Below are 24724 nucleotides of genomic sequence, written 5' to 3'. Positions count from 1 at the left end.
AACTAAGTTATTTCCTACGATATCCCTAGTAATAATGCCAATTTTAAGATGCTGCTGGCAAGCACATGGTTACTACTATAGACTTGAAGGTTAGCTGCCTGAAGGTTGTCTGCCACCCAGAGTAATCAGATCACCCCGCCCTAAGTACAGCCCATTCCATCCTGATAAGGATCATAGATTACTCCCTGGGAGAAGAGCTAAAGGACATGTAAGGTAAGCCAACATCTTCACTCTGGAACACGCCCATCTTGTTATGCACGTGCCTTCCTGTTACTCATGTAAGCCCTTAGCACATCCCCATTACATATGTGCGTGGTGTGGCTTGCATGACCTTAGATTATATAAAGCAGTGAGAGAATACATTCCCACACTCTGGTTCTGGTCTCCATGGAAGAGGTGAGTCTTTGCATGCCTTGTCTGATGTCTAATTTTCCCTTTTAATTACACAATCACCCCTTAAAACCCATTCAGTTGTGCAGGCTGGTCCCCCACACTTAGGCAATCAATATTAGACACTGCCAAAAAGAAAAAGAAAAAGATGAAGACTGACATATACCCTCTGATATAAGCACCTACCACCAATAGTCTTGTCAAAGGCATGGAACCAGAGTGTAAGGAAGCTTCTGAATCCAGCTGCCAACAATAGGAAATAGAGAAAACAAAGGGAATACTTAAGTGTACCATGTAAAGGACTGAAGATCAAACGAAGCAGGGGAAAGCTCTTGATTAAGAGATTGAAGACATAACCAGCTTAAAAAAAGTGGATAAGCCTTAAACGGCCAAAAGAAACATGGCAAACCATTTCTATAGAAGTCAGAGTAAAGGTTATTTTTAGTGGGGCCGGGATGAGACGGGGCAATTAGAAGCCGTGGTTGTACAAAGGTTAAAGTGCTCAGTGGCTAACCAAAAGTTGACAGTCCGAACCTGCCAACCCACAGCAGCTCTACAGAAGAAAGAAGTGGCAGTCAATTGCCTAATACTCAGAGCCCTGGATACCCCATGAGGAAGTCCTACTCTACAGGATCAGAGTGCACCAGAATTGACTGCACAGCAGTGGGTTTGGTTTAGGTTTGAGCAAGATGATGAGGGTAGGAGTTTCAAGGGTATTCACTTTACAACAACCTATACATTAGTTTTGGGTAGTTTTTGTATGCTTTTATTTTCTAAAGTTTTAAAGTAAGTGATCACGTCAAATATTTTTTAACTAGAAGCATATTTTTAACAAACACACCCAAAGACATTTTTAAAAATATTTATTTATATGACATTGGTCTTTAAAAACTGTACTGTTCCTGTATTGTAGTCTAGCAGCCAGAACTACCTATGTGCAGTTGATGCACAACAGGAGTGTCACCCAAGAGTGTCACCCAAGAGGGTAAGTGAGGCCGAGACCCAGTTTACATTCTGTCTGCTAACCTTTGTCCTGCCATGGGGCTACATCTATCTGCCCAAAGGAAGGGCTGCCTTATCAGCTTTAACATCACCAGACTCAGTATCTTTGTTTGCATTTGCATTCCAACTACAGTAAAACAAATGAGAAGAGTACCAAGTTCAATAAACATAATTCTGAAATCTCAAAGGATGGCCAATTGATTGTACATCTGACCACTGTATTTCAAAGAGAATTATACTGCCTTTCTGACTGTCAGAAAACTGTGCCACTGCAACAACTGCAATAGTCCACCCCAGTCTTTTATTTTCCATGCCAATAAGTAAAAGTAACAAAACAGCCCCAGTGCATGTTCCCAAGAATTACAATGACTTCTGTCAGTCTTCGGACTTCTTCGCGCCTTCTCTTGCTAATCTATCAGCTTCTTCATTACCTACAAATCCCGAATGGCCAGGAATATGCATCTGTTAAAATAGAAAATTTCCTCTTAATTTTTTTCAACTGAAAATATATGTAAAAAATTTCAGCCTACAGAGTCTGAGTAAAAGAAGGCTCGCTTTTCAGAGCCTCTTTCTCAACATAATGCTAAACAATATGAGGTACATTCTTACAGAAGTTGTTAAATCCATTTTATCAATGTACGCATTTATAAAAATTTAGCTTTTTACTTTTATGTGATCTTTTCTCCAATACACATTGTGCTTTGTCACACGCCACACAAAATCAATGTATGTGTGTATTTATGTAGTTGGCACAGTGGTTTCCTCGTTGGGCTGCAAGGTCAGCAGTTAGCTACTCCATGGGAGGTGAGGTTTTATACTCTGGTAAAGAGTTAAGGTCTTAGAAACCCACAGGGCAGCTCTACCCTGTCCTATAGGGTCACAATGAGTCTGCATCAACTTGATGCAGTGAATTTGGTGTTTGAGTTTTATATATCATACACATACTTCTTTTTTTTTTTAACTGCTAAGAGAAAGTATGGATGTATTTATTGAATTCTTGTTTACATTTAGGTTGCTGAAAGGCAAATTTAAATGTCAGGTTATCGGTTATTAGTGGTTCTAGTGAGGTAGAGAAAGATAGGGTTGAGACAATGCTTGCCATTTAATTTATACTATTTGGTGAAAAAACAAGCAATAACAATAAAAAACCTAACTTTAACAAAAACTATCATAAGAAAAATACTTCCACAAAATGGGTGCAAAGCAAATGTGGTGCAGAAAGCTGATGGTGCCCAGCTGTTAAAAGATATAGTGTCTGGGGTCTTAAAGGCTTGAAATTAAACAAGCAGCAATCTAGCAGGGAAGCAACAAAACCCACATGGAGGAAGCACACGAGCTTGTGTTTTCATGAGGTATCGATGGGACGAGGTATCAGAAGTTCAAAAACAAGCAACCAAATCGATGTGAAGGGGCTTGGATGTAGTGGAAACCCAAAACCCACCTGTAACATAATTGGACAGCCCTCTCAGAAGGGCCACATGGAAGGGATGAAAGACCCAAGGTGTGGTATAGCATTGAGAAACTACCTAATTATCCTCTAGTTCTTTAATATTTCCCCCCTTATTATTATAGTTTTTATTTGTTTCACCTTATTAATCATGTTAGATTTGCATGTGCTCATATGTATATTTAAGATTGTTCAGTACATGAAAGCCAAGATACTTAACCCTTCAGAATCATTACAAGAGTAATGGTTTCCTGGGGGTATGGCAAGGGGAGGAGGGGTACAGGGAGCTGATAACATTGATGATTCTATAACCCCACTTGATGGAATCAAACAACAGAATTGTATGTGAATAACTATATTGGATTGTGTAAGATATGGCCCAAAAAACTCCAAACATTAGTATAGGGGGAAAAATAATAATAAGGGTTTCTGAGGGATAGGAGAGCGAAGGCTGGGGATAAAGGTTACGTTTACTAAGGTTTTATAACACTTAAAAATCATACAAATTAGTTTTATTTAACATTATGACTAATTCCACAGAAGCCAATAGGTTTGACTATTATACCTCAAACAGTAAACCCTGGCCCAGGCATTATTATGCAATGATATAAAAATGTTGAGGATATAGAATAGCTCTCAAATAATGTAGCCAGTGTATTCTGTAGAAAGTCATGCTCTCTTATCAAGCCAATATTAATTATAAAATGATCAAAGGAACCAAGTGGGTTTTAATACACATTATATAGATTTCACGGAAATTATTATCCTAACTTAATTAATTCCTTTATATAAACCAGTAGGCACTCTGGTTAATTAAAAACACCAAAGAAACACTCACCCACTGAATGTCCATCCCCTGGGTGAGTTTGTCTAGTTCAACGAAGTCTTCTTTGTTGATCACCTCTTTCCCTGTGCTGGTTCTCCATCCATTCTTCTTCCAACCTTTAACCCAATTAGTTATGCCTAAAAGAAGCCCACATTTGTAGATTAATTTTATTATTCCAAAATTTGCTTTCCTTTCCTTTTAGGATCAATCAAATTTTTATTAATTTGAGGGGATTTAAAAATTCATGAAAAAAAATTTTAAGATAGATTTTTTCCACAAATTCTTTGAAGCCCCCTTGGAGTTTTAGTCTTACACTTACAGTGAACCCTCGCCACTTCGCGCTTCGACTTCCGCGGCTTCACTCTATCGCAGTTTTTGCATAACAGCGCATGCTCTGTCATTACTGCCACTGATTGGCTCACACTGTACACGCTTCTGTCTGCATCGCTACGTATCGCAGCTACGTATCAGATGCATTTTTGCTTTTGTACAGTGTACTGTAATTGTTTGCGATTTTTAAGAAATTTTATCTAAGCCCTATGATGGCTCCTAAACAAGCTGCTTCTTCTAAGCCTTCTGACAATAAAAATAAGCGCCAGAGGAAGATGCTCACCATCCAGGAAAAGGTAAAACTTTTGGATATGATCAAAGATGGCAAAAAAATTGTGGAGGTTGCACGCCATTTCGACTTGAATGAGTCTTCCGTTCGCTCCATCCGTAAAGAGGAAAAAAACATCCGTGCTACGGCTACTTTCACTTTCAACAAGGAAGCAAAGCGCATCGTGACAAGTCGTAATAAGTTCATAGTATAAACGGAGTCTGTCCTAGCAGTTTGGATCAATGACAGGCGCAAGAAAAACATTCCGTTGGATTCGATAGTCATCCGGGAGAAGGCAAGGCAGCTCTATCAGCGTTTTACAGCAGACAAACCTCAACCAGAATCCTCTTCTGCAACGTTCGTGGATTTTACAGCGAGCAAGGGTTGGTTCGAAAAGTTCCAGAAGAGGTATCAGATTTACAAATAAGGAATCCTACTTCGCGGAATTTCATTTATCACAGTAGGGTCTAGAACCAATTAACCGCGATAAACGAGGGTTCACTGTATTTGCATTTCATTCCCTAGTCCTCCCTCCAGCAATATTTGGTAGAATTCTCCTCTTCTCTGTGGGAGACTCTGATTCAATTCCCAGTCAATGCACCTCATGCACAGCCACGGTGTGTCAATGAAGGTAATGTGAGTTGCTATGTTGCTGAGTATCTTTCAATAGAGCTGCCTGGCTAAGATGAAAAAAGGCCTGGCATTGTACTTGCAATTATCAGCCAATGAAAACGCTCTGATTCACCATGTCCTATCAGCAACCCCTCATTGGGATGTCTATTATGTTGTGCCTGGTATTGCCATGTGTTAGAGGTTAACCTGAAGGGAGCTATATTATTCAACAAAGAACAATTTGTTTGATGTCCTCCTTAATTTCCAAACATCTAATTCAATCTATTGAGGAGCCCTGGCGGTGTAGTGGTTACAAATTGGGCTAACCACAGCAGTTCAAAATCAACAGTAAGCTTTCTAATTCTGTAAAGAATTACAGTATTGGAAATCCACAGGGGCAGTTCTACCCTGTTCTATAGGGTCACTATGGGTCAGAATCAACTCAGTGGTAGTGAGTTTTAAGAATTCGATCTATTAAAAACCACTAAAGTAAACTACATGTGCTAAGGCACACAAAAGAGATGATGGAGTCAAGGAGCTCAATAGAAAATTCCAGCCTGAGAAGACAAAGTCAAATATTATAATGAAATCCTAAACTGAAAGAACTAAAGAAAAATTCAAGCCGCAAGTTGCAAAATTGAAATTCCATGAACAAAATGTTGAATGACGCAGGAAGCATCAAGACAGGATGGAAAGAATATACAGTGACTATACTAAAAATAACTAGACAACATTCCACTGTTTCAGGGGGTAGCATCTGAGCAAGGACCAATGGAACTGAAGGAAGACGTTCAAGCTGCACTGAAAGCATTAGCCAAAAGCAAGGCTCCAGGAATTGATAGAATACAAACTGAAATGTTACAACAAGCTGATCAAACACTGGAAGCACTCACTTGTCAATGCCAGGAAATCTGGAAGACAGCTACTTGGTTACCTAAGAGATCCATATTTATACCCATTCCAAAGAAAGGTTATCCTATCCAACAGAATGCTAAAATTATGGAACAGGTACTATAGCAAAGTGTGGAGAAGAAAGCAAATGGTGCCTAGCTATCAATCAGAATAGTGGCTTGGGTATTAAAGGCTTTTATTCAAACAAGCAGCAATCCAAGTGAGGAGTCAACTAAGCCCACATAGAAGAAGCATAACAGCATGTGTGATCTAAAGATGACAATAAAATTCAAATATGACGAAGGGCAAAGTAGCATAGCTAAAGCAGCTAACACCCAATTTGTGGAAGGCCAAGGGGGAAAGTGGGGGCCCCAAATCCATCCGTGGAGTAACTAGTCAGATCAAGCCACTGGCAGATCCCCTCTAGCCACAGGCAAAGGTCTGGAATAGCCTTACTAGCAATCATAGATCATTGTATTCTTAATTTTGCTGGATCAAACTTGATACTTGGTCAGCCGCAAGTATCAACTCCCTCTAGACCCAACCTGAATGTGTTCCAGGTGCAAGAATCTCTTGCTTGTTCCATAACAAAAATTTCTTCCCTGGTTTTTAAAATATTGATGGTGGTCCTTCTTTCTTATTCAATGTCCATATTTTTATCTTTTTATTACTATTGTTTTATCCTTACCACTTCATTTTGTTTTTGTTCTTCGTTGTTTCTGTTAGATTTGACAGGTGGTGAAGCACAGGAGTAGATGCATAGAGATAATAATTGATGCAAGGGGGTGTGAGTGGGGGAGGAAGGGGGAAGATGAGAGGGGGAGGGAACTTTGGGAGTAAACAAAGAAGGTGGGAGGGGGAGTGAGCACTAGAACTGAAGGTGATTCTACAACTCATTTTAAAGGTGATTTAATCATGTGGGGAAAAAAGGAAATGTTCTGAAATTGATTGTGGTAATGATTGTACAATTCTTGATATCATTGAACTACTGAATGGTGTTATATGTGGATTAAGTGCCAATAAAACTGTTAAAATATACATGGAATAGTGTCATTAATATCACACACAAGAAAACTTTTGCTAGAGATCATCCAACAATAGTTGGAGCAGTATATTGACCGTGAACTGCCAGAGGTTCAGGCCAGATTCGGCAGAGGCCATAGGACAAGGAATATCATTGCTGGTATCAGATGGATCTTGGCAACATGTCTGTTTTTGTTGTTGTTGCTATGTGCCATCAAGTTGGTTCCAACCTATGGTGACCCTATGAACAACAGAACAAAATACTGCCTAACCTTGCACCATGCTTAAAATTTTTCCTATGCTTGAACCCATTGTTCCAGCCACCGTGTGAAACCATCTCGTGGAGTGCTTTCCTCTTTTTCAACGCCCCTCCACTTTTCCAAGCATGATGTCCTTCTCCAAGAACTAATTGGTCTCTCCTGACCACATGTCCCAAGTATATAAGACAAAGTCTCCCCATACTGACTTCTAAGGAGCACTCAGGCCATACTTCATACAAGAAAGACTTGCTTGTCCTTTTGGCAGTCCATGGTACTCTCGATATTCTTAACCCACACAATTCAAAAACATCTATTCATCTTTGGTCTTCCTTGTTCCAAGTCCAACTTTCACATGGATGTGAGGTGTTTGAATATACCCTGGGTTGGGTCAGACACACCTTAATCCTCAAAGTAACAAGCCTGCTTTACAGTGTTTTCTGCAGCATATTTTGCAGCATATTTTCCTAAAGCAACATGTTTTTTGGTCCCGACTGCTGAAAAGTGTTTACTTGTGTGTTAGTGACTGTGTAAGCCACAATAAACGATAACAGCCTTGAGAAAAAACGAGAATCCCAGAACACTTCACTGGGCTCCTACAGAACCTGTACATGGACCAGAGGGAATACTGAACGGTTTAAAATCGGGGAAGAATTGTATCCTCTCATCACTTGTGCAATTTGTATGGTGAACAACCAGAGAAGCTGGATTATATGAAGAAAAATGTGGCCTCAATATTACAGAAGGCTTATTAACAAACAGCGATATGCAGATGACACAACCTTGCTTGCTGAAAGTGAGGATTTGAAGTACTTGCTGAAACAGATCAATGATTATAACTTTCAGTACGAATTACAATTCCCTGTAACGAAGACTCAAATCTTCACAATTGGACCAGTACGTAACATCATGGTAAATGGGGAAAAGGTTGAGGTTGTCACAGATTTTGTCTTGCTTGGATCCACAATCAATGCTCATGAAAGCAGCAAACAAGAGATCAAAGGACACATTGCAATAGGTAAATCTGATGCACGAGATCTCCTTTAAGTGTTGAAAAGCAAGGAGGTTATTTTGAGTTCTATAGTACACTAGACCCAAGCCACGGTTTTTGCAATCACCTTACATGCGTGTAAAATTTGGACATTCAATAAAGAAGACTGAAGAATTAATGCATTTGAATTAAGCAGCTGATGAAGAATACTGAAAGTTCCACGGGCTACCAAAAGAACAAACAAATTTGTCTTGGAAGAAATACAGTCAGAATGCTCCTTAGAGGCAAGGATGGCAAGACTTCATCTCAAGTGCTCTGGACATGTTGACAGGAGAAACCGATCCCTGGAGAAGGACATCATGATTGGTAAAGCAGCAGGGCAGCAAAAAAGAGGAAAGCTCTTGCCAAGATGGACTGATGAGGAGGCCACATCAATGGGCTCAAGAAACATACGAACAATTGTGAGGATGGGGCAAGACCCAGAGATGTTTCATTCCGATGTACATAGGTTGCAATGATTAAGAACTGACACAATAGTGCCTAACAACAAGAGGCATGCTGTTGTCTCAGAAACAAAAAAAGCCCTGCTGATTAAGCTATTTTATGACTGAAAGGTGATCTCCCTTCAAAAGTAGAGAATGATAATTTTACTACAGACGTGTCATCTCTATTTCACAGCTGCCTGGCATCTACTGTACCAAAATGACAGAAACCTGTAGAAACAGTGCTGGTGACTCAATTAACAGAAAAATAAAACAAAAATGCAACTCAAGGTTTAGTTTTACCCACAAAAAATTTCCTTGGGAAAATCATGATGAAGTAGGTTTAACAATGGTGTGTAAAGATGGTTCAATTTTAAAAAATCAATCAAAGTAATTCACCACATAAATAAACCATTTGATCACATTGGTCAACACAAAAACAACATCGGATAAAATCTAACACCTACTTTCCTAATAAAACTCTCAGCAAAGGAAATTCCTCAACACAGTGAGGGTATCCACACAAAACCAATGATTAGCATCATTCTCAATGGGGAGAAAATGAAAGCAGTCCCCTTGATTTTGTGGAAAAATGAAATTTAGCACCCTTGTATTATATACAAACACTACTACAGAAATCCCAGGGGAAAAAAGAAAGAAAGCCAAGAAAAAACACATACACATAAGGAAACATTTTTTACTGTTATCAGGCAAGGGAAGGGAAGCAAAAACAAAGACTAATGAGATAGCAAACAAACAATAAAACTAATTTACTGGGTTGGGTCAATTCTAACTCTCAGCAAGGGGACGGAGGAGACAGAGCAGGAAAGAGCAAACTGCCCCATTGGGTTTCCAGGGCTATGAACTTTACGGTGGCAGATTGCCACCTTTTCTCCTGGAGAGCAGTGAGTGAGTTCAAATCACCGGCCTTCTGGTTGGCAGACAAACACATTAACCATTGTGCCCCAGGATTGCATAACTAGATAGCAGACATCTATTAATCTGGGTGACAATAAAACAATACACAATAAAGGAACGGCCAGTACATCCTGGCCAAGGCAAAGAAAGACACTGGGAGGTATGCAATAGTAAATAACAACAACAGTGAATCCTATTAGATACACAAAATAAGGGGGTACCCCAAAAATCCCAAAATTCCCTCCCCAAAGCCATGTATTAAAATTTTTTTTTATAAAACAACCATATCACTTTCAAAGTACTCTCCATTACACTTAATACATTTGTCACATCTGCAACTCCATTCTTGGAAACATTTTCAAACTCATCTGTTTGCATGGCTGACAGAACTTCCCTCATTTTTTCTTCACCTCTGCCATGTCTTCAAATCGCTGTCCTTTCATGTCCCTCTTCATTCGTGGAAACAAAAAGAAATCACAAGGAGCCGATTAGGTGAATAAGTGCATGGGATAAAAGAGACATGATGTTTTTTGCCAAAAACTGGCATACTAAAATGGCTGTGTGAGCAAGTGCATTGTTGTGGTGGCAAAACTAGTCCTCCGTCTGCCAAAATCAGGCTTTAAAAAAAATTATTTTATTATTTTAATTCCTCTTTTTATTGAGAGCTCTTACAGATGTCATAACATCCATCATTCCAATAGTTCAAGTAAAATTGTACAATTGCTACTACAATCAGTTTCAAAACATTTTCTTTCTTTTTGAATTCTTTGATATCAGTTGCCCTGCATCCGCCTCCTCCCAACAAATCAGGCCTTTTTTGTCGCATACTGTTAGGCAATCTCTTCAGAACCTCTAAATAGAAAACTTGATTAACAGTCTGACCTGGTGGAACGAACTCCAAATGCACTATCCCCCTCACATTAAAAAAACAACAACTGAGCATCTCGTCTTGATCTTTGATTTCACTTGATGAGCTTTTTTGGGACAAGCTGACAAAAAGCTGTTTTCCACTGGCTTGATTGACGTTTGATTGATGATGTCTCATCACCAGTAATGACCTTGGAAAACAAGGCTGGGTCACTTTGGGGCTGTTCTTTGAAAGCACGGCATGTCTCCACTAGACGCTCTTTTACCTGGTTGTCAGAACCTGAGATGGACCTTCCATTAAAATTCGCTGCCCCGAGTTCCAAGGCAGTCTAGATAACTTCCCCATCTCGTCAATGGTCCGTCAGGGTCTTTGATCACAAGTGCAAGAATTATGTCAACATTTTTGTCCATTCTGGAAGTTGACGGCCCTCCAGACAAGGTTTGTCATCAATTGACATTTCACCTTTTTTGAAAAGAGAAAATCACTCATACACTTGAGTTTTTCCCATAGCACTGTCCTTATAAGCTGTGTTCAACACCACAACAGTTTCTGCAGCATTTTCCCCAAACAGGAAACAAAATTTCACAGCCGCACCCTGTTCCCTTAAATCAACCATCACAAAAAGAGGTTTTGAGTGAAACTGCTTTTACAAAAAAATTCACTGCGAAAGAACTTTCCCAGGCAACGCCACAGGGTGCACTAACTCAGAGCGAGTTGCTCAATGCTTATCTAGAGGGAAAAAATGCATACTACAAAAGTGTTGCCCAAAGGAGCTTTTATCCATTTGGGGGTGGGGGTGTACCCGTAGTACATACATAATAACAGTAACAACAGATAATAATTTGCGTAGATTCATAGATTGATAGATTGATAGATTGATAACAAACCAAAAAGCTCACTGCCCTTGAGTTGATTTTGATTCACATCCACCCTGTAGGGCAAGTTAGAACTGCCCTTTTGAGTTTCCAAGGTTGTAAATCTTCCCAGGAGCAGAATGCCTCATCTTTCTCCCATGGAGTGGCTGGTGGGTTCAAACTGCTGAGCTTGTGGTTAGCAGCCCAATGCATAATCCACTATACCACCAGGCTCCTCAGTAGACACACAGGGGCTTCAGAAAGCATGTGGAAAAATGTCATTATCTTTTAATGACATGTTGTTGTAGCCCCTCGTATGTATGTATGATAAAGAAGTGTGGGTGGCATATGGTAGTACAGCTATGAGCATAAACAGGTTAGGCATAGAATATTTCTACTTACTTGTCTGTGTTGCAATATATCCAAGTGTATAGTGGAGATACGGGGGCAAGGGTATGCAACATCTTGGCTATAACCACCACCTTGGTATTTACGTCACTGGGCTTGAAGGCTTAGGACTATAGTCTCATGGTATATAAGTCGATTTGGTGTAACCTAGTCCCTAAAGACAATGCTCTACATACAACTCTAATGAGGAGCAAGGAGGGTCTTAAAAACTTTCAATCTAACATACAACTATTTGCCTCTTCCTGTCCAGAGCAGTGAAGAGTGAAGAAAACTGAAGACTCATGGAAGCAATGAGTTCAAAGGACTAATGGAGCACACAAACCACAATCTTCACTGGCTTGAAGCTAGGCAAACGAAATGGTGTCCAGCGACTACTACCAAGTCCTTTGACTGGGATCACAATAAAAGGTCCTGGGCAGAGTGGGAAAAAATCTAGAATAATAAAAAACGTTAAAAGGAAAAAAAAAACCCAAAACATGACTTACTGGTTTGATAAGAGACTAGACGATGGCCCTTATAGCCTTTTCAACCTGGAACTGAACTCACTTTCAGAGATCACCTTTCAGCCAACGCAAGAAGCCTATAAAAGCAGACAGTAACACTCGGGAAGAATGTGCTTCTTAGAACAATCCATCACACAAGACCAAAAGGGGCAGCATTCATCCCAAGAACACAAAGCTCAGAATGCAAAAAGGTGCAAAAAATATGGGCAAATAGAAATATAGAGCTCCAGGAAGAAGTGAGAAGAATATTTTTAGACTAAAGAATTACAGCTAATGTAATGAAACAAAATACATATACATTTTTGAATGGGAAATTAATTTACTCTGTAAATGTCCACCCAATTACCAATAAAATGTTAAATAAATTCCTTGGGAAAGTAATTTCCAGGTGACAGACACTCCACATGTGTGATTATTAAGTGCCATTGAATCAGTTCCAACCCATAGAGATCCTATGCACAAGAGAATGAAACACTGCCCTGTCCTGCATCATCCGCATAATTGTTCCTATGCTTGAGTCCACATGGGTTCATCACAATGGCATATAAAGGTATGTTTTATTTTCTCCATAGCAGAGATAAGGAAAATGAGGCTCTAGGAAGTTAACTTGCTTAAAAGTAAAAAGGTCTTGAGTGTTCTGTTTTGTAACCTCCCTAATTCATCTCTGATCACTGGTTCCAATTTGTATTTTAAGTGGTGATTCTAACTTTTCCTTTTAAGCAGCCCCCACCCCCACCTTTTGGTAGATGTAGGTAATACTCTCCGTTTCTTCAACTTAAGGTGCCACTTCCTCCAAAAAGCCACCCCAGACTCCTTAAGCCTCCATTCTATACAGGGTAATTCATTTCACAGCCTGGTGGAGTGAGCGTGAAATAAGTATATAGTAAAAAACTGGAGTGGAACTAGGATTCTAAAGTCCTTGCTCTTTCCTAGGTGTCTCACCAACCAAATGGTATCTCCACTTACCATTTGGATTCTTCCTTGTTACAGCATCTCCCACTGGGGAAGGAAATATCTATTTCCTTTTCGTGAAAAACCACAAGAAATACAATGTGAATAACACTTACCGTTTATAGTAAACATGCTGTCTGTATATAAAACCAATTTCTTGATGTTTTCAGTCTTTGCTTGTTCAATGGCTTTACAGGCTGCCTTGGAGAAACCAGTTGAGACTCATTCTAGTGTTCAACTTTCAACATGACTTCAAGTGTAAACATCCCTTTTCTGTACTAGCCATAATGCTCATATTCCTGATAGAAAATGATGCTACACATGTAATTCCTGTTTTACACATCAATTTGCAGTACGTTTTGCAGTTTTTCTAGATAATTCTTATCTTCCGAGTTGTTACATAACCCCAAACCCAACTTCTTCTAAACTATTTTATATACACAAACTAAACCCAAAACCAAACCCACTACCATTAAGTCACTTCCAATGTGTGACCCTACACAACAGAGTAGAGAGCTCTCTTCTGCTCTCTTGGTTTTGTGAGACTGTAAACTTTTCCAAGAGCAGAGAGCCTCATCATTCTCCCACAGGGTGGCTGGTGGGTTCAAACTATCAACCTTGTAGTTAGCAATCCAAAGAGTAGTCCACTACACCACCAGGGCTCTTTTCTCATATACATAAATAGCATAAAATTAGTTGATATATTTATTCATAGTCAATGCTAAGAATGGCGAACTTGCCCACATTGAGGAAGCACACCAGCCTGTGCGATCATGAAGTGTCGAAGGGATCAGGTATCAGGCATTATCAGAACAAAAAATCCTACCACAGTGAATGGTGGGGGGAGTGCGGAGTGGAGACCCAAAGCCCATTTGTAGGCCACTGGAGATCCCCTTGCAGAGGGGTCTTGGGGAGGAGACGAGCCAGACAGGGTACGATGTAGCAACAATGAAAAATACAACTTTCCTCTAGGTCCTCCCCCCCCGCCCCCCCAAATATCATGATCCGAATTCTACCTTGCAAGGCAAGTCTGGCTAGACCAGAGGATGTACACTGGTACAGATAGGAACTGGAAACACAGGGAAGCCAGGGTGGATGATCCCTTGAGGACCAGTAGTGTGAGTGGTGATACTGGAAGCGTAGAGGGAGGGTGGGTTGGAAAGGGGGAACCGATTACAAGGATCTACATGTGACCTCCTCCCTGGGGGACAGACAACAGAAAAGTGGGTGAAGGGAGACGTCAGACAAGGCAAGATATGACAAAATAATAATTTATAAATTATCAAGGGTTCATGAAGGAGGGGAGGAGGGAGGGCGGGGAAAAAATGAGGAGCTGATACCAGGGGTTTAAGTGGAGAGCAAATGTTTTGAGAATGATGGGGGCAATGGATGTATAAATGTGCTTTACACAATTGATGTGTGTATGGATTATGGTAAGAGTTGTATGAGCCCCTAATAAAACGTTTTAAAAAAATGGTGAACTTAAGTTTTTTGTAGAAAAAAATCCATCTAGTAACTTACATGTATTTCCGCTCTTTGGTTTGTTTGCCGACCAGGGAGTCTAATGCCTACATTTCTGTTTCAAAGCAATATAAAATAAAATTATCAAGCAATTCTCAGTGATTCTTTAATCTCTTAACCCCCAAATACAACCAAACTCACTGCTATTGAGTGGATTCTGACTCAGAATCACACTATTAGATATAGTATAACTCCCTTTTGAATTTCTAAAGCTTTCAATGTTTACATGAGTGGCTGGTGGTTCACACTGCTGCTGTGGTGTTTAGTAAACTGCACCCATTAGTAAACATAGCCCACTACACCACTAGAGTTCTCTTAGTGGATATAAATTAATCAATGAATATTTATTTGAAATATGAAAGCAACACATAAAATGATAGCCTTTAAAAAACCACCAAACCAATGACATTAACACTATTTGAGAGACACTAGGGGACAATACTGTAGAAGGGCCACTGGAGCAGAAGTCAAAAGATCTAAGTCTCAATTTTGGACCTCAAATGTAGTCTTGGACAAACTACTCAAACTGACTGACCTTCAGTTTGCTACCTATGAAATGATAGAAACGGAAGCTCACCCACTTTTATGGGGTTTGAAGTCATAATATTAAGCTGAACTTTGTCTTTGTAAACTTTATAGTTGATAGACACAATGTGGTGTTACTACTGAATGATTTATATAATTTGTAGTGAATGGCCTTTAACAATCTTGTGGGATTTATTAATATTGGAAAACAAAGCTCAGAACTGAAACATGGAGACTATCGAAGAATCAAGTCTCTATTTTACATTTAATTTTTGGGCTGTCAGTTACTATTCAAGTTCATTCATATTCAGAGGCTAGGATTATTTGAATAGTTGTATTTTATATTCCTGTGATTTTGAGCCTTTTGAGAAACAAAAGGATCACTTCTAAACTCCCATCATTTCAGAAGGGTCACAGTTAAATCGAGTACGATGGTGCTCCAAGCCCATGACCTGCCCCAATGGTGTACAAACAGTCTGTAGAGTGCCCTGTGCTCATTCAAGGACACAGCTGTATCATCTTTGTATAGAATTTCACCAGTGAGACTTGTCAAATTTTAGAGTTACAAAAGCAATGTTAAGGTAATTTTATGTTTAACATTCTGAGGGCAGATGCTTTTCAAATGCAGGTTTTGCGGGGGAGGGGAGTCTTCCAAGTAAAACAATAAGCATAGTCTCGTTCATAACTTCACAAATTTTAAAATTATTTGCTAAAGTGGTAAAGTGGGAAGCATGAAAAATTTAGCTTTATTGATTTTACTTACAAAGGATGGCCTGGCCCCCAATACACTCCAATTCCTGCTCGGGCCCTTCTCCGGCCATTACTGGAGCAACAGCCATCTGTGTAAACAACTACAAATTCTCCTATAAAAAAAATTTAATAAGTGCTAAAGGAGCAATATGAGTAACAGCTAAAATTCACCTCAAGAGTTTACTCAAAAAAAAAGTTTACTCAAGTTGAATTTGTATTTCAAAGAGAATTATTGACAATGCTGTTGAAATTTTGCCTATGAAAATATCAGATTAATTTTTTAAATTAACATACGTTGTTCTGTTGTTAAAAACAAGCAAAGCAAATATACACACGTCAATTCAAGTCTTTACACATACATCCCATTCTTACCTTCTTTTCTGAGAAGTTCCTCCCTCGTTAACACATTCATTGCCCTCTATGCTCTTATCTAATCTTTTAAGTGGCTGTTGTCAATCTGATCCCATATAGTTCTTTAAATGTGATCAACATTATTAATAATAAGCATTATTAATTTTTTATATGGGGGCATTTGACACTCTGTGCTTAGAATCTACTCATCATGGTCCCATATATCAGGCAACTAAAGGAGAATGAACTCAGAAAAACTAGAATATGCTACAGTAAGTACACTAAAGGCATCAAATAAGAAAACTACCCCTTTATATATACCTCCTTTCACTATCAAGATATTATCATTCTATGAACATGATGCCATGTACTTCAGAAATACTTGCCCACCAACTCAAGCCCTCTGAAAAATGTCAGTCTGATTTTGTACATTAAGAAATATTCATACATATATGTATATGCATTCATGTTTCTTTATATGACATAATCTATTTAAACTAGTTAAAATTGACCACTATCAACAGGGAACACAGGAAGTGGGATAAGTGATGCTATACTGTGGGGATGACAGTGACATGAAGCAAATGTCATGTCACTGCCATGACATGTGGAATGCAAAACTGATCCACGCAGATCTTCATCCAATTCATAAAAGGCTTAAGAATTTTTTTAGCCCATATTGCTTCTTTTCATGAAGAAAGCAGCTCTGTTTCATCAAGGCTCTGGATGAAAACCAAAACTCATTAGTGACTTTCTAGGACAGGGTAGAACTGCACCTATGGATTTCTGCGACTAGTTTTTTATGGGAATAGGAAGCTCCGTCCTTTTCCTAGAGTTGGAACTGCTGACCTTACGGTCAGCAGCTCAAGTCCACCAGTAATAAAGAATACTGTCATTTTAAGTGATTATGTTTTTAATTTATAATTTATATAATTTTCTCATGGATATCCAAACTCTTAATAATTCTGCACCATTTGATCAATTGTAAATAACCACTCAAGTGACCTTTGGATTTCTAATTAACCTTTACAAGGAAAACTGAGGATGTTACACATCAGTTTAAATTATCCACATCAAAAAAGTGGGGAAAACATCTACCTATTTTTATGGTTATTATATTAAAAATTAAAAAAACTCAAGAAAGATGTACCCATATAAGAAAATGTGTCTTTGCTAACTGAAGGTACTGAGTCTGTATTTTGTTTTACATGCTTTGCACTTGGTTCTGCATTTTCATCTTCCTCTTCATCCACCGACTCCCAGACTCGCTTGTTGGCTTTCACGTGAGATTCTTGCAAGTGTTCATTTTTCTGTCCTGAAAGACAGAATCTCCCTGTAATCCAGAAATAATGAACATAATATAAAATGCTTAAGAATCAGTCAACTTAGCAAGTTATTTAAGGCTACTAAATAAGACTTAAGCATTCTATCATGCATGTCCCTTTAATGAAGGAATTACTTAAGATAGTTTGTATATCACCTCAAACTTTAGTGTCCTGTGAAATCAATTAAAATTTTCAAGATAGGTTTAGTAAGGGCAATGCAAGACAATATTAAGGATTCTGTCAAAAACAAAATTTGGTTTTAATGTAGGTAATAAAGACACCAAGGATTCTTATTCTACAGGGATCACAGATGTTCTGAAAGTCTGAGGGCCTCTTTCCTTAGAAAAAGACAAGAATCAAAGTTGTGTACATAGTATCAGTGGCTTGTCTATCAGAGCCCCCACCCCAATTCAGCTCCCCAAATACTCAACTTGCAAGGACGTCAGGTTGAAAACCTCTAAGAGGTTAGGAGGGAATGGTAGGTCTAACTTAAATAAACAAGTAATGGGGCAGGCTAAGAAAGCAAAATAAAACCAGAAAGGGAATGTGTTAGGTCAGATTGACTACAGAAACAAATTCAGTGACACTCCTAAGTGTATAAGAAAAAGCTTTATATCACAAAAAGCAACAATATATTAAGAAAACATCCCGTGACAGGGGAATAGGGCACTGACCAAAAGAAAGGTATTGTTTGTGTCTCCACAGGGAAAGAGGGACCAGATTTAAAGCCAGTGCCAGACAAATGCAGCTTGTTGGCAAAGAGAGGGGAGCCAGCGGAGGGGCCTCAGGGCTTGGCCCCCATGCCAGGTATGTGGACAACTTCCCCTCCCCCCAGAAGAATTTACTTGAGAAGACTGCAATGAAGCTGAAGCTAGGGAAGAGGGGCATGTCTGACCAGAGCAAATGGGAGCACTTAGGGGGAGGAAGAGAGAGTGGAGCACATCCTGAAGCACCAGGCCTGGAGGACTACATCCCTGCTCTGAACAGCCAATGGACAGAGTGGACAATATGGCTGATCCACCACGAGACACACTGTCCCTTGATCGCCCTGGGCTATAAGGGAGACAACACTGGAGACTCAGTGTTGGGATTGGTCCAGACTGACCCTGAGACACGGAGGCAAACCACTAAAAGCATGCAGCAGAACAACCATGGGAGCAGAGAGCCCCTGAGGGAGTACAAAGGACTCTGGAGTCAGAGCATGGTACCCCATCGGTCCTGACTGAAGGACACGCTTAGAGATAAAAAATCAGACCTTGAACTATATACGGGATTTTCTTTCTGCTTAAAATTTTTTTCTCTTAGGTCTGGAAGGGATTAAGCAAGGGCTAAGTAACTGAGAGAAATCACTGAAACCCAAATGAAGGCTGAGCATGATAGTGGGACAAGAGGAAAGTAAAAGGAAATAAAGGAAAGAACTAAGGGATAAAGGGTATGTACAGAGGTATTAAGACTAGAATGTACATATATAAATATATTTATATAAGAGTGTGGGGAAACAGATTTACATGCATATATTTATAAGTTTAGTATTAAGGCATTGCAAGAACACATTGTTCTGTTAAATTGGCATTCCAGGATGCACACCTTCCCGACACGATTGCTAAAGGAAAATGTGAACATAAGCAAAGGCGGTGAAGAAAGCTGATGGTGCCCGGCTACCAAAAGATATAGCGTCTGGGGTCTTAAAGGCTTGAAGACAAACAAGCGGTCATCCAGCTGAGAAGCACCAAAACCCACATGGAAGAAGCACACCAGCCTGTCTGACCACAAGGTGTAGAAGGGATCAGTTATCAGACATCAAAGAACTGAAAAATCATATCAGTGGGTGCCCGCTTTACTAACACAACTACTGAAGACAAACATGTGCATAAGCAAATGTGGTGAAGAGAGCTAATGGTGCCTAGCTATCAAAAGATATAGCGTCTGGTGTCTTAAAGTCTTGATGATAAACAAGCGGTCATCCAGCTGAGAAGCATCAAAGCCCACATGGAAGGAACACAACAGCATGTGTGACCACGAGCTGTCAAAGGGATCAGGTATCAAGCATCCAAGAACGAAAAATCATATCATTGTGAAGGTGGGTGAGTGCAGAGTGGAGACCCAACTGAACACCCCCTTGCTGAGGAGTTGTGGGGAGGAGACAAGCCAATCAGGGTGCAGGGTAGCAACGATGAAACATATAACTTTCCTCTAGTTCTTAATGCTTCCTCTCCCCCACTATCATGATCCCAATTCTACCTTACAAATCTGGCTGGACCGGAGGATGTGCATTGGTACAGATAGCAACTGGAAACACAGGGAATCCAGTATAAATGACTCCTTCAGGAATAGTGGTGAGAGGGGCCATGCCTGGCGGGTGAAGGGAATGTGGGGTAGAAAGAGGGAACCAATTACAAGAATCTAAGTATTGCCTCCTCCCGGGGATGGACAGCAGAGAAGAGGGCGGAGGGAAACATCGGACAGGGTAACTTATGACAGAACTATAATAATTTATGAACTATGAAGGGTTCATGAGGGAGGGGGGAGTGGGGAGGGAGAGGGAAAATGAGCAACTGAGATTAGGGGCTAGAGTGGGAGGCAAATGTTTTGAGAATGATGAGCGCAACAAATGTGAATATGTGCTTGACACAATGGATGGATGGATGGATTGTGATGACAATTGTACGAGCCCCCAATAAAATAATTAACAACAAAAAAAGAAAACATCCCAGCCCAGTCCAGATCAAGTCCTTAAGGCCTGTATTAGCCCATATGTCAGATACTAGTCTATAAATTCCTCTTCAAACTCACACAACACATGCAAATGCCTAATGCAAGATCATAAGACATTGAGTGGAAAATCTTGTGGGGTAGAAAAATCCAGTGGCGGTGGAAGCATCTCAGTGCTAGCTTGGGTCTCCAAATAGTTCCTCAACAGGAAGGTGAAGCAGAGAGAAAGTGTGTGGACCACATCCAGGGAGTAAGAGAGGACGTTCCCAGAGTCCTCACAAGGCCACGCCCACAAGGAGGCATCATCAGGTTGTGACCTGACTGACAGGCTAGACTCCATCCCTATAGTTATTTATCAAGTTGACATAAAAATATGTGACCACCACTGGAAGTTAAAATTGAGTCCCATCTAGGATAGTAATGTAGTAGTTATTTCTTCAATAGCCCAACCCTGGTGGATTCAAGATGAATACTAAAGAAATTATCAAACATTTTTTTCAGGGTTATCTGGGAGTAACCAATATCTCACTTTCTTTTTAGTATTATTATGGCAGTTAAAGTAGAGAAGCAAGTAAGACATAACAAAATAACAATAATTTATAAATTATCAGGGGTTCATAAGGGAGGGGGGTGGGGCGGGATGGGAAAAAATGAGGAGCTGATACCAAGGGCTCAAATAGAAAGCAAATGTTTTGAGAATGATGATGGCAACAAATGTACAAATGTGCTTGACACAATGGATGTATGTGTGGATTGTGATAAGTGTTGTACGAGCCCCAAATAAAATGATTCTTTTAAAAGTTACAGTCTTGGAAAGCCATGGGGACAGGACATTCTACTGTTATAGGTTACTCAGTCTGAATTGAAAAGTTAGCATCAAGCCTTTTCACACATAGAAAGTTAAAATGTACATATTTCCCTGAGAATTTTACTTCTGGGAATTAGGGACATTTAAGGTAATACATACAAGGGGGTTTAAAAGTTCATGGAAAAATGAGAGAAAACAAAATTTTTCTACAAATATTTGAAACCTCATATATGAATGCAATTTCTTGAAGACATGATAATACTATTACAGATAGCTATTCATTTTATTTTAAAATGTACCAATTATGCCACTGTCAAGATACTGTTTCCATAAAGCATATTTACAAATGCTACTCATGTTACTCAATTTTCAGTGCTTTCTTCAGTAAAGCGTTTATTTTCACTAAAACGTATTGCTTCTGTTTATGCAAATTACATATTGAAGACAAAAGAGGGACAGGATTAGGTACACTCTACTAAAATATTTTCATTGTGTTTTGTATATAAAGCATTTGAAAATTAAAAAAAAAAAAGTAGTGCAACACTACCGATTTTTCTTTTCTTAATCAAGAGTCACAAGTGAAATTCAACCATCAGCTGTGAACTTGGTTATACTGAAGCCCTCTGTCTGTACAATAAGGCAATGGGCTAAATTATCTGAAATGTGTTTTCCTACATATCATTCCATACAGTAGAAAGAGAGGTAGCGAAAGAACTAATTTTATTCCCAAAAGAACCACAGAACTACCAAGTTAGAGATCACTTCTAGTTCTAAACTCCTAAATTACGCATGGACAAATGGACACTAACATTTATTAAGCACTTCTTACCCACACTTTTCAGAAGGCTCATGTTACATGGGCAAAAATTAAGTCAAACCAGCATTACATACAAATGTTTGACATTTCCACTCCCTTATATTTTGGCTTATCATATTGTTGTTTGGTACCATCCAGTCAGTTCTGACCCACAGCTACTCTATGTACAAAAGAACAAAACACTGCCCCATCCTGCACCATCCTCACAATTGTTCCCGTGCCTGACCCTGTTGTTGCAGCACTGTCAATCCATCTCTTTGAGCGCCTTCCTTTTTCGCTGCCCTTTGCCTTTACCAAACATGATGCTCATCTTCAGGAACCGGTTTCTCCTGACAATGTCCAAAGTATGTTAGACAAAGTCTTGTCATCCTTGCCTCTAAGGAGCACTCTGGCCATACTTCAAAGACAGATTGGTACTTTTAGCAGTTTATGGTACTTTCAATATTCTTCTCCAGCTCCACAATTCTAATGCTTTTCAATACTCTGAAGAGTTCTTGTGCAACAGACTTACCTATTGCAACTTGTCTTTTGATCTTTTGACTGCTGCTTCCATGAGCATTTATTATGGATCCAAACAAGAAATCCTTGCCAACTTCAACGTTTTCTCCATTTATTATTATGCTACCTACTGGCCCTGTTGTAAGGATTTTGGTCTGCTTTACACTGAGTTGTAATCCATATTGAGGACTACAATCCTTGATCTTCATCAGCAAGTGCTTAAAATCTCCCTCACTTTCAACAAAAAAGGTCGTGTCAGCTGCAGTAAAGGTTGTTAATAAGCCTTCCTCCAATCCAGATGCTGCCTTCTTCTTCATATAATCCAGCTTCTCTGATGATCTGCTCAGCATACAGATTGAATACGTGTGGTGAGAGGATACAACCCTGCTGTACATCTTCCCTGATTTTTAAATCATGCAATGTTCCCTTGTGCAAGTTAGTTCCTCAGGAGCATAATGAAGTGTTCTGGAATTTCCTTTCTTCTCGATGTTATCCGTAGTTTGTTATGATACAGTTAAATGCCTTGGTACAGTCAATAAAACAGAAGTAAACATCTTTCTTGAATTATCTGCAGTCAGCTAAGATCCATCTGACATCAGCAATAATATCTCTTGTTGTACCTCCTCATCTGAATCTGGCCTGAACCTCTAGCAGTTCACTGTCAATGTCAGTGTCCTGCTGCAGGGTTATCATACATTTACTTTGAAATCTTTCCTCTAGCTTCTCTACGGAATTCAAATGCACATGTACAAAATTTAATGTATGTATTTTGTTTACTAAATTAAGAAAAGTTAAATAGGGCTGAAAGTTTTTAAAGAACAGAAAACTTTGGAGGAAAGAAAGGCCCCACTCTTACTTCACAAAATAATTATGATTTTCCTTTGAGTACATTATTCATACAGTGGTTTATATAACCATACTAACATGTAACTAACCCAATAGTTCCCAATAGAGGATAAACATAATATTGAGAGGAAGAAAAATTGGATAACAGCTAATACTTTTGCTTTGATACAGTTCATAAATATGAAGAATGTCAAATTGCAGTTTACATAGTTAAATCCTTTGCCTAAGGTCTCTGCAAACTTTTAAGATTCATAGATATAAAAACTATTTTCTCCTTAAAAGTATGTAACAGAAACATATATACTGGAAGAATTTGAAATATGTGTAAATAACAGATTACCAAAAAACACTGCCACTGAATCAATAATAACTCTTTAAAGAAGCAGTAGACTCATCTTTCTCTCAAGGGGCAATTGGTGGGTTTGAACCTCAACCCGGAGATTAGCAGCTCAACACACAGCCAACAGTGCCCTCAGGGCTCCTACATTACTACCTAAGGGGAAAAAAAAATCAGTCACAATGTCTTTGGTGCAGTGCATTACTTCCTGCTAGTCTTTGTGATCTCCACAGTGAATGGGGTAAGCATGCAGATTGGTACATGGAACCTGTGAGGTTCAGATTTTGTGTCAACTTGATTAGGCCATAATTCACAGTATTATGTGCTTGTTTTCCATGTTGTCAGGTGTTATAATTGTCCTCTACTGTGTTGTAAATCCTGACCGCTGTATGACAATGACCATCACTCATCAGTTAAGTCTGTTACACTGTGGTGGCTTGTGTGTGGCTGTGATGCTGGAAGCTTGTCAGTAGCATCTCAAATGCCAGCAGGGTCAACCAAAGTTAACAGGTTTCAGTGGAGCTTCCAGATGAAGAATAGACTATGATAACAGTGAATAGATGGTGAAAACCTTTTGCATAGCATGGAAACATTGTCAGTTACTGAAAACCTACTGAAAGAAGCAGAACATTGCCAGAGATAGTGCCAGAAGATGAAGGCACTCTAAATATGGTTGAGGAAGAGTTGCCGTCTCAAAGTAGAGTTGACCACAATTATGTGAATGGAGTACAGCCTTTGGGATGAAAGCCTTCAGGACCTTCATTTGTTGAAGGGTCATGACTCAGAATGAGAAGGAACTGCTGCAAAAATCTACTAATAATTGTAACTTGGAATGTACAAAGTATGGATCTAGTAAAATTGGAAGTTGTCAAAAGTAAATGGCAGGGAGAGGGAGCGAAAAAACAGGAGCTGATTCCAAGGGCTCAAATAGAAAATAAATGTTTAGAAAATGATGATAGCAACATATGTAAAATTATGCATACAATTGATGTACGGAATGTTATGAGAGCTGTAAAGGTGCCCAATAAAATTATTTTAAAAAATTTTTTAGTACCCAATCTGAACAGCAAGGGAACGGAGCGGTGATGTCCCCAGGGAATGCTGAAGGTGGACTTTGGGGCCAGGGTGTGGTGCCCCAACAGACTGGACTGGAAAACACTCCTAAAGGCCAACAAACAATCCTTGAACTAACCACAAGTTTTTCTTTCTTGTT

The 24724-nt window shown here is 39.4% G+C and overlaps 1 protein-coding gene across 2 annotated transcripts in view; it reads right to left on the bottom strand.

The window, feature by feature from the left end:
- Positions 1 to 1236: 1236 nt before the first annotated feature.
- RNASEH1 (ribonuclease H1) overlaps positions 1237 to 24724 on the bottom strand; it is a 31329-nt gene continuing 7841 nt past the window's right edge. Inside the window, exons 3-8 of one of the 2 annotated variants that reach the window (XM_045294217.1) lie at positions 17319 to 17501; positions 15831 to 15930; positions 14543 to 14597; positions 13138 to 13222; positions 3678 to 3802; positions 1237 to 1854 (exon numbers count right to left, since the gene is read on the bottom strand). In XM_045294217.1, coding sequence (XP_045150152.1) covers positions 1768 to 1854; positions 3678 to 3802; positions 13138 to 13222; positions 14543 to 14597; positions 15831 to 15930; positions 17319 to 17501 — 635 coding nt within the window. In that variant the 3' untranslated portion in view covers positions 1237 to 1767. The remainder of the gene's footprint in view (positions 1855 to 3677; positions 3803 to 13137; positions 13223 to 14542; positions 14598 to 15830; positions 15931 to 17318; positions 17502 to 24724) is intronic. The other variant, NM_001285889.1, reaches the window with a different exon arrangement.

Source organism: Echinops telfairi, unplaced genomic scaffold (assembly GCF_000313985.2).
Source record: "Echinops telfairi isolate 266 unplaced genomic scaffold, ASM31398v2 ScPeMD7_3509;HRSCAF=4178, whole genome shotgun sequence".
Classification (NCBI taxonomy): Eukaryota; Metazoa; Chordata; class Mammalia; order Afrosoricida; family Tenrecidae; genus Echinops; species Echinops telfairi.
The sequence above is the reverse complement of the archived record's forward strand: the minus strand, read 5'-3'. Positions and strand labels throughout refer to the sequence as shown.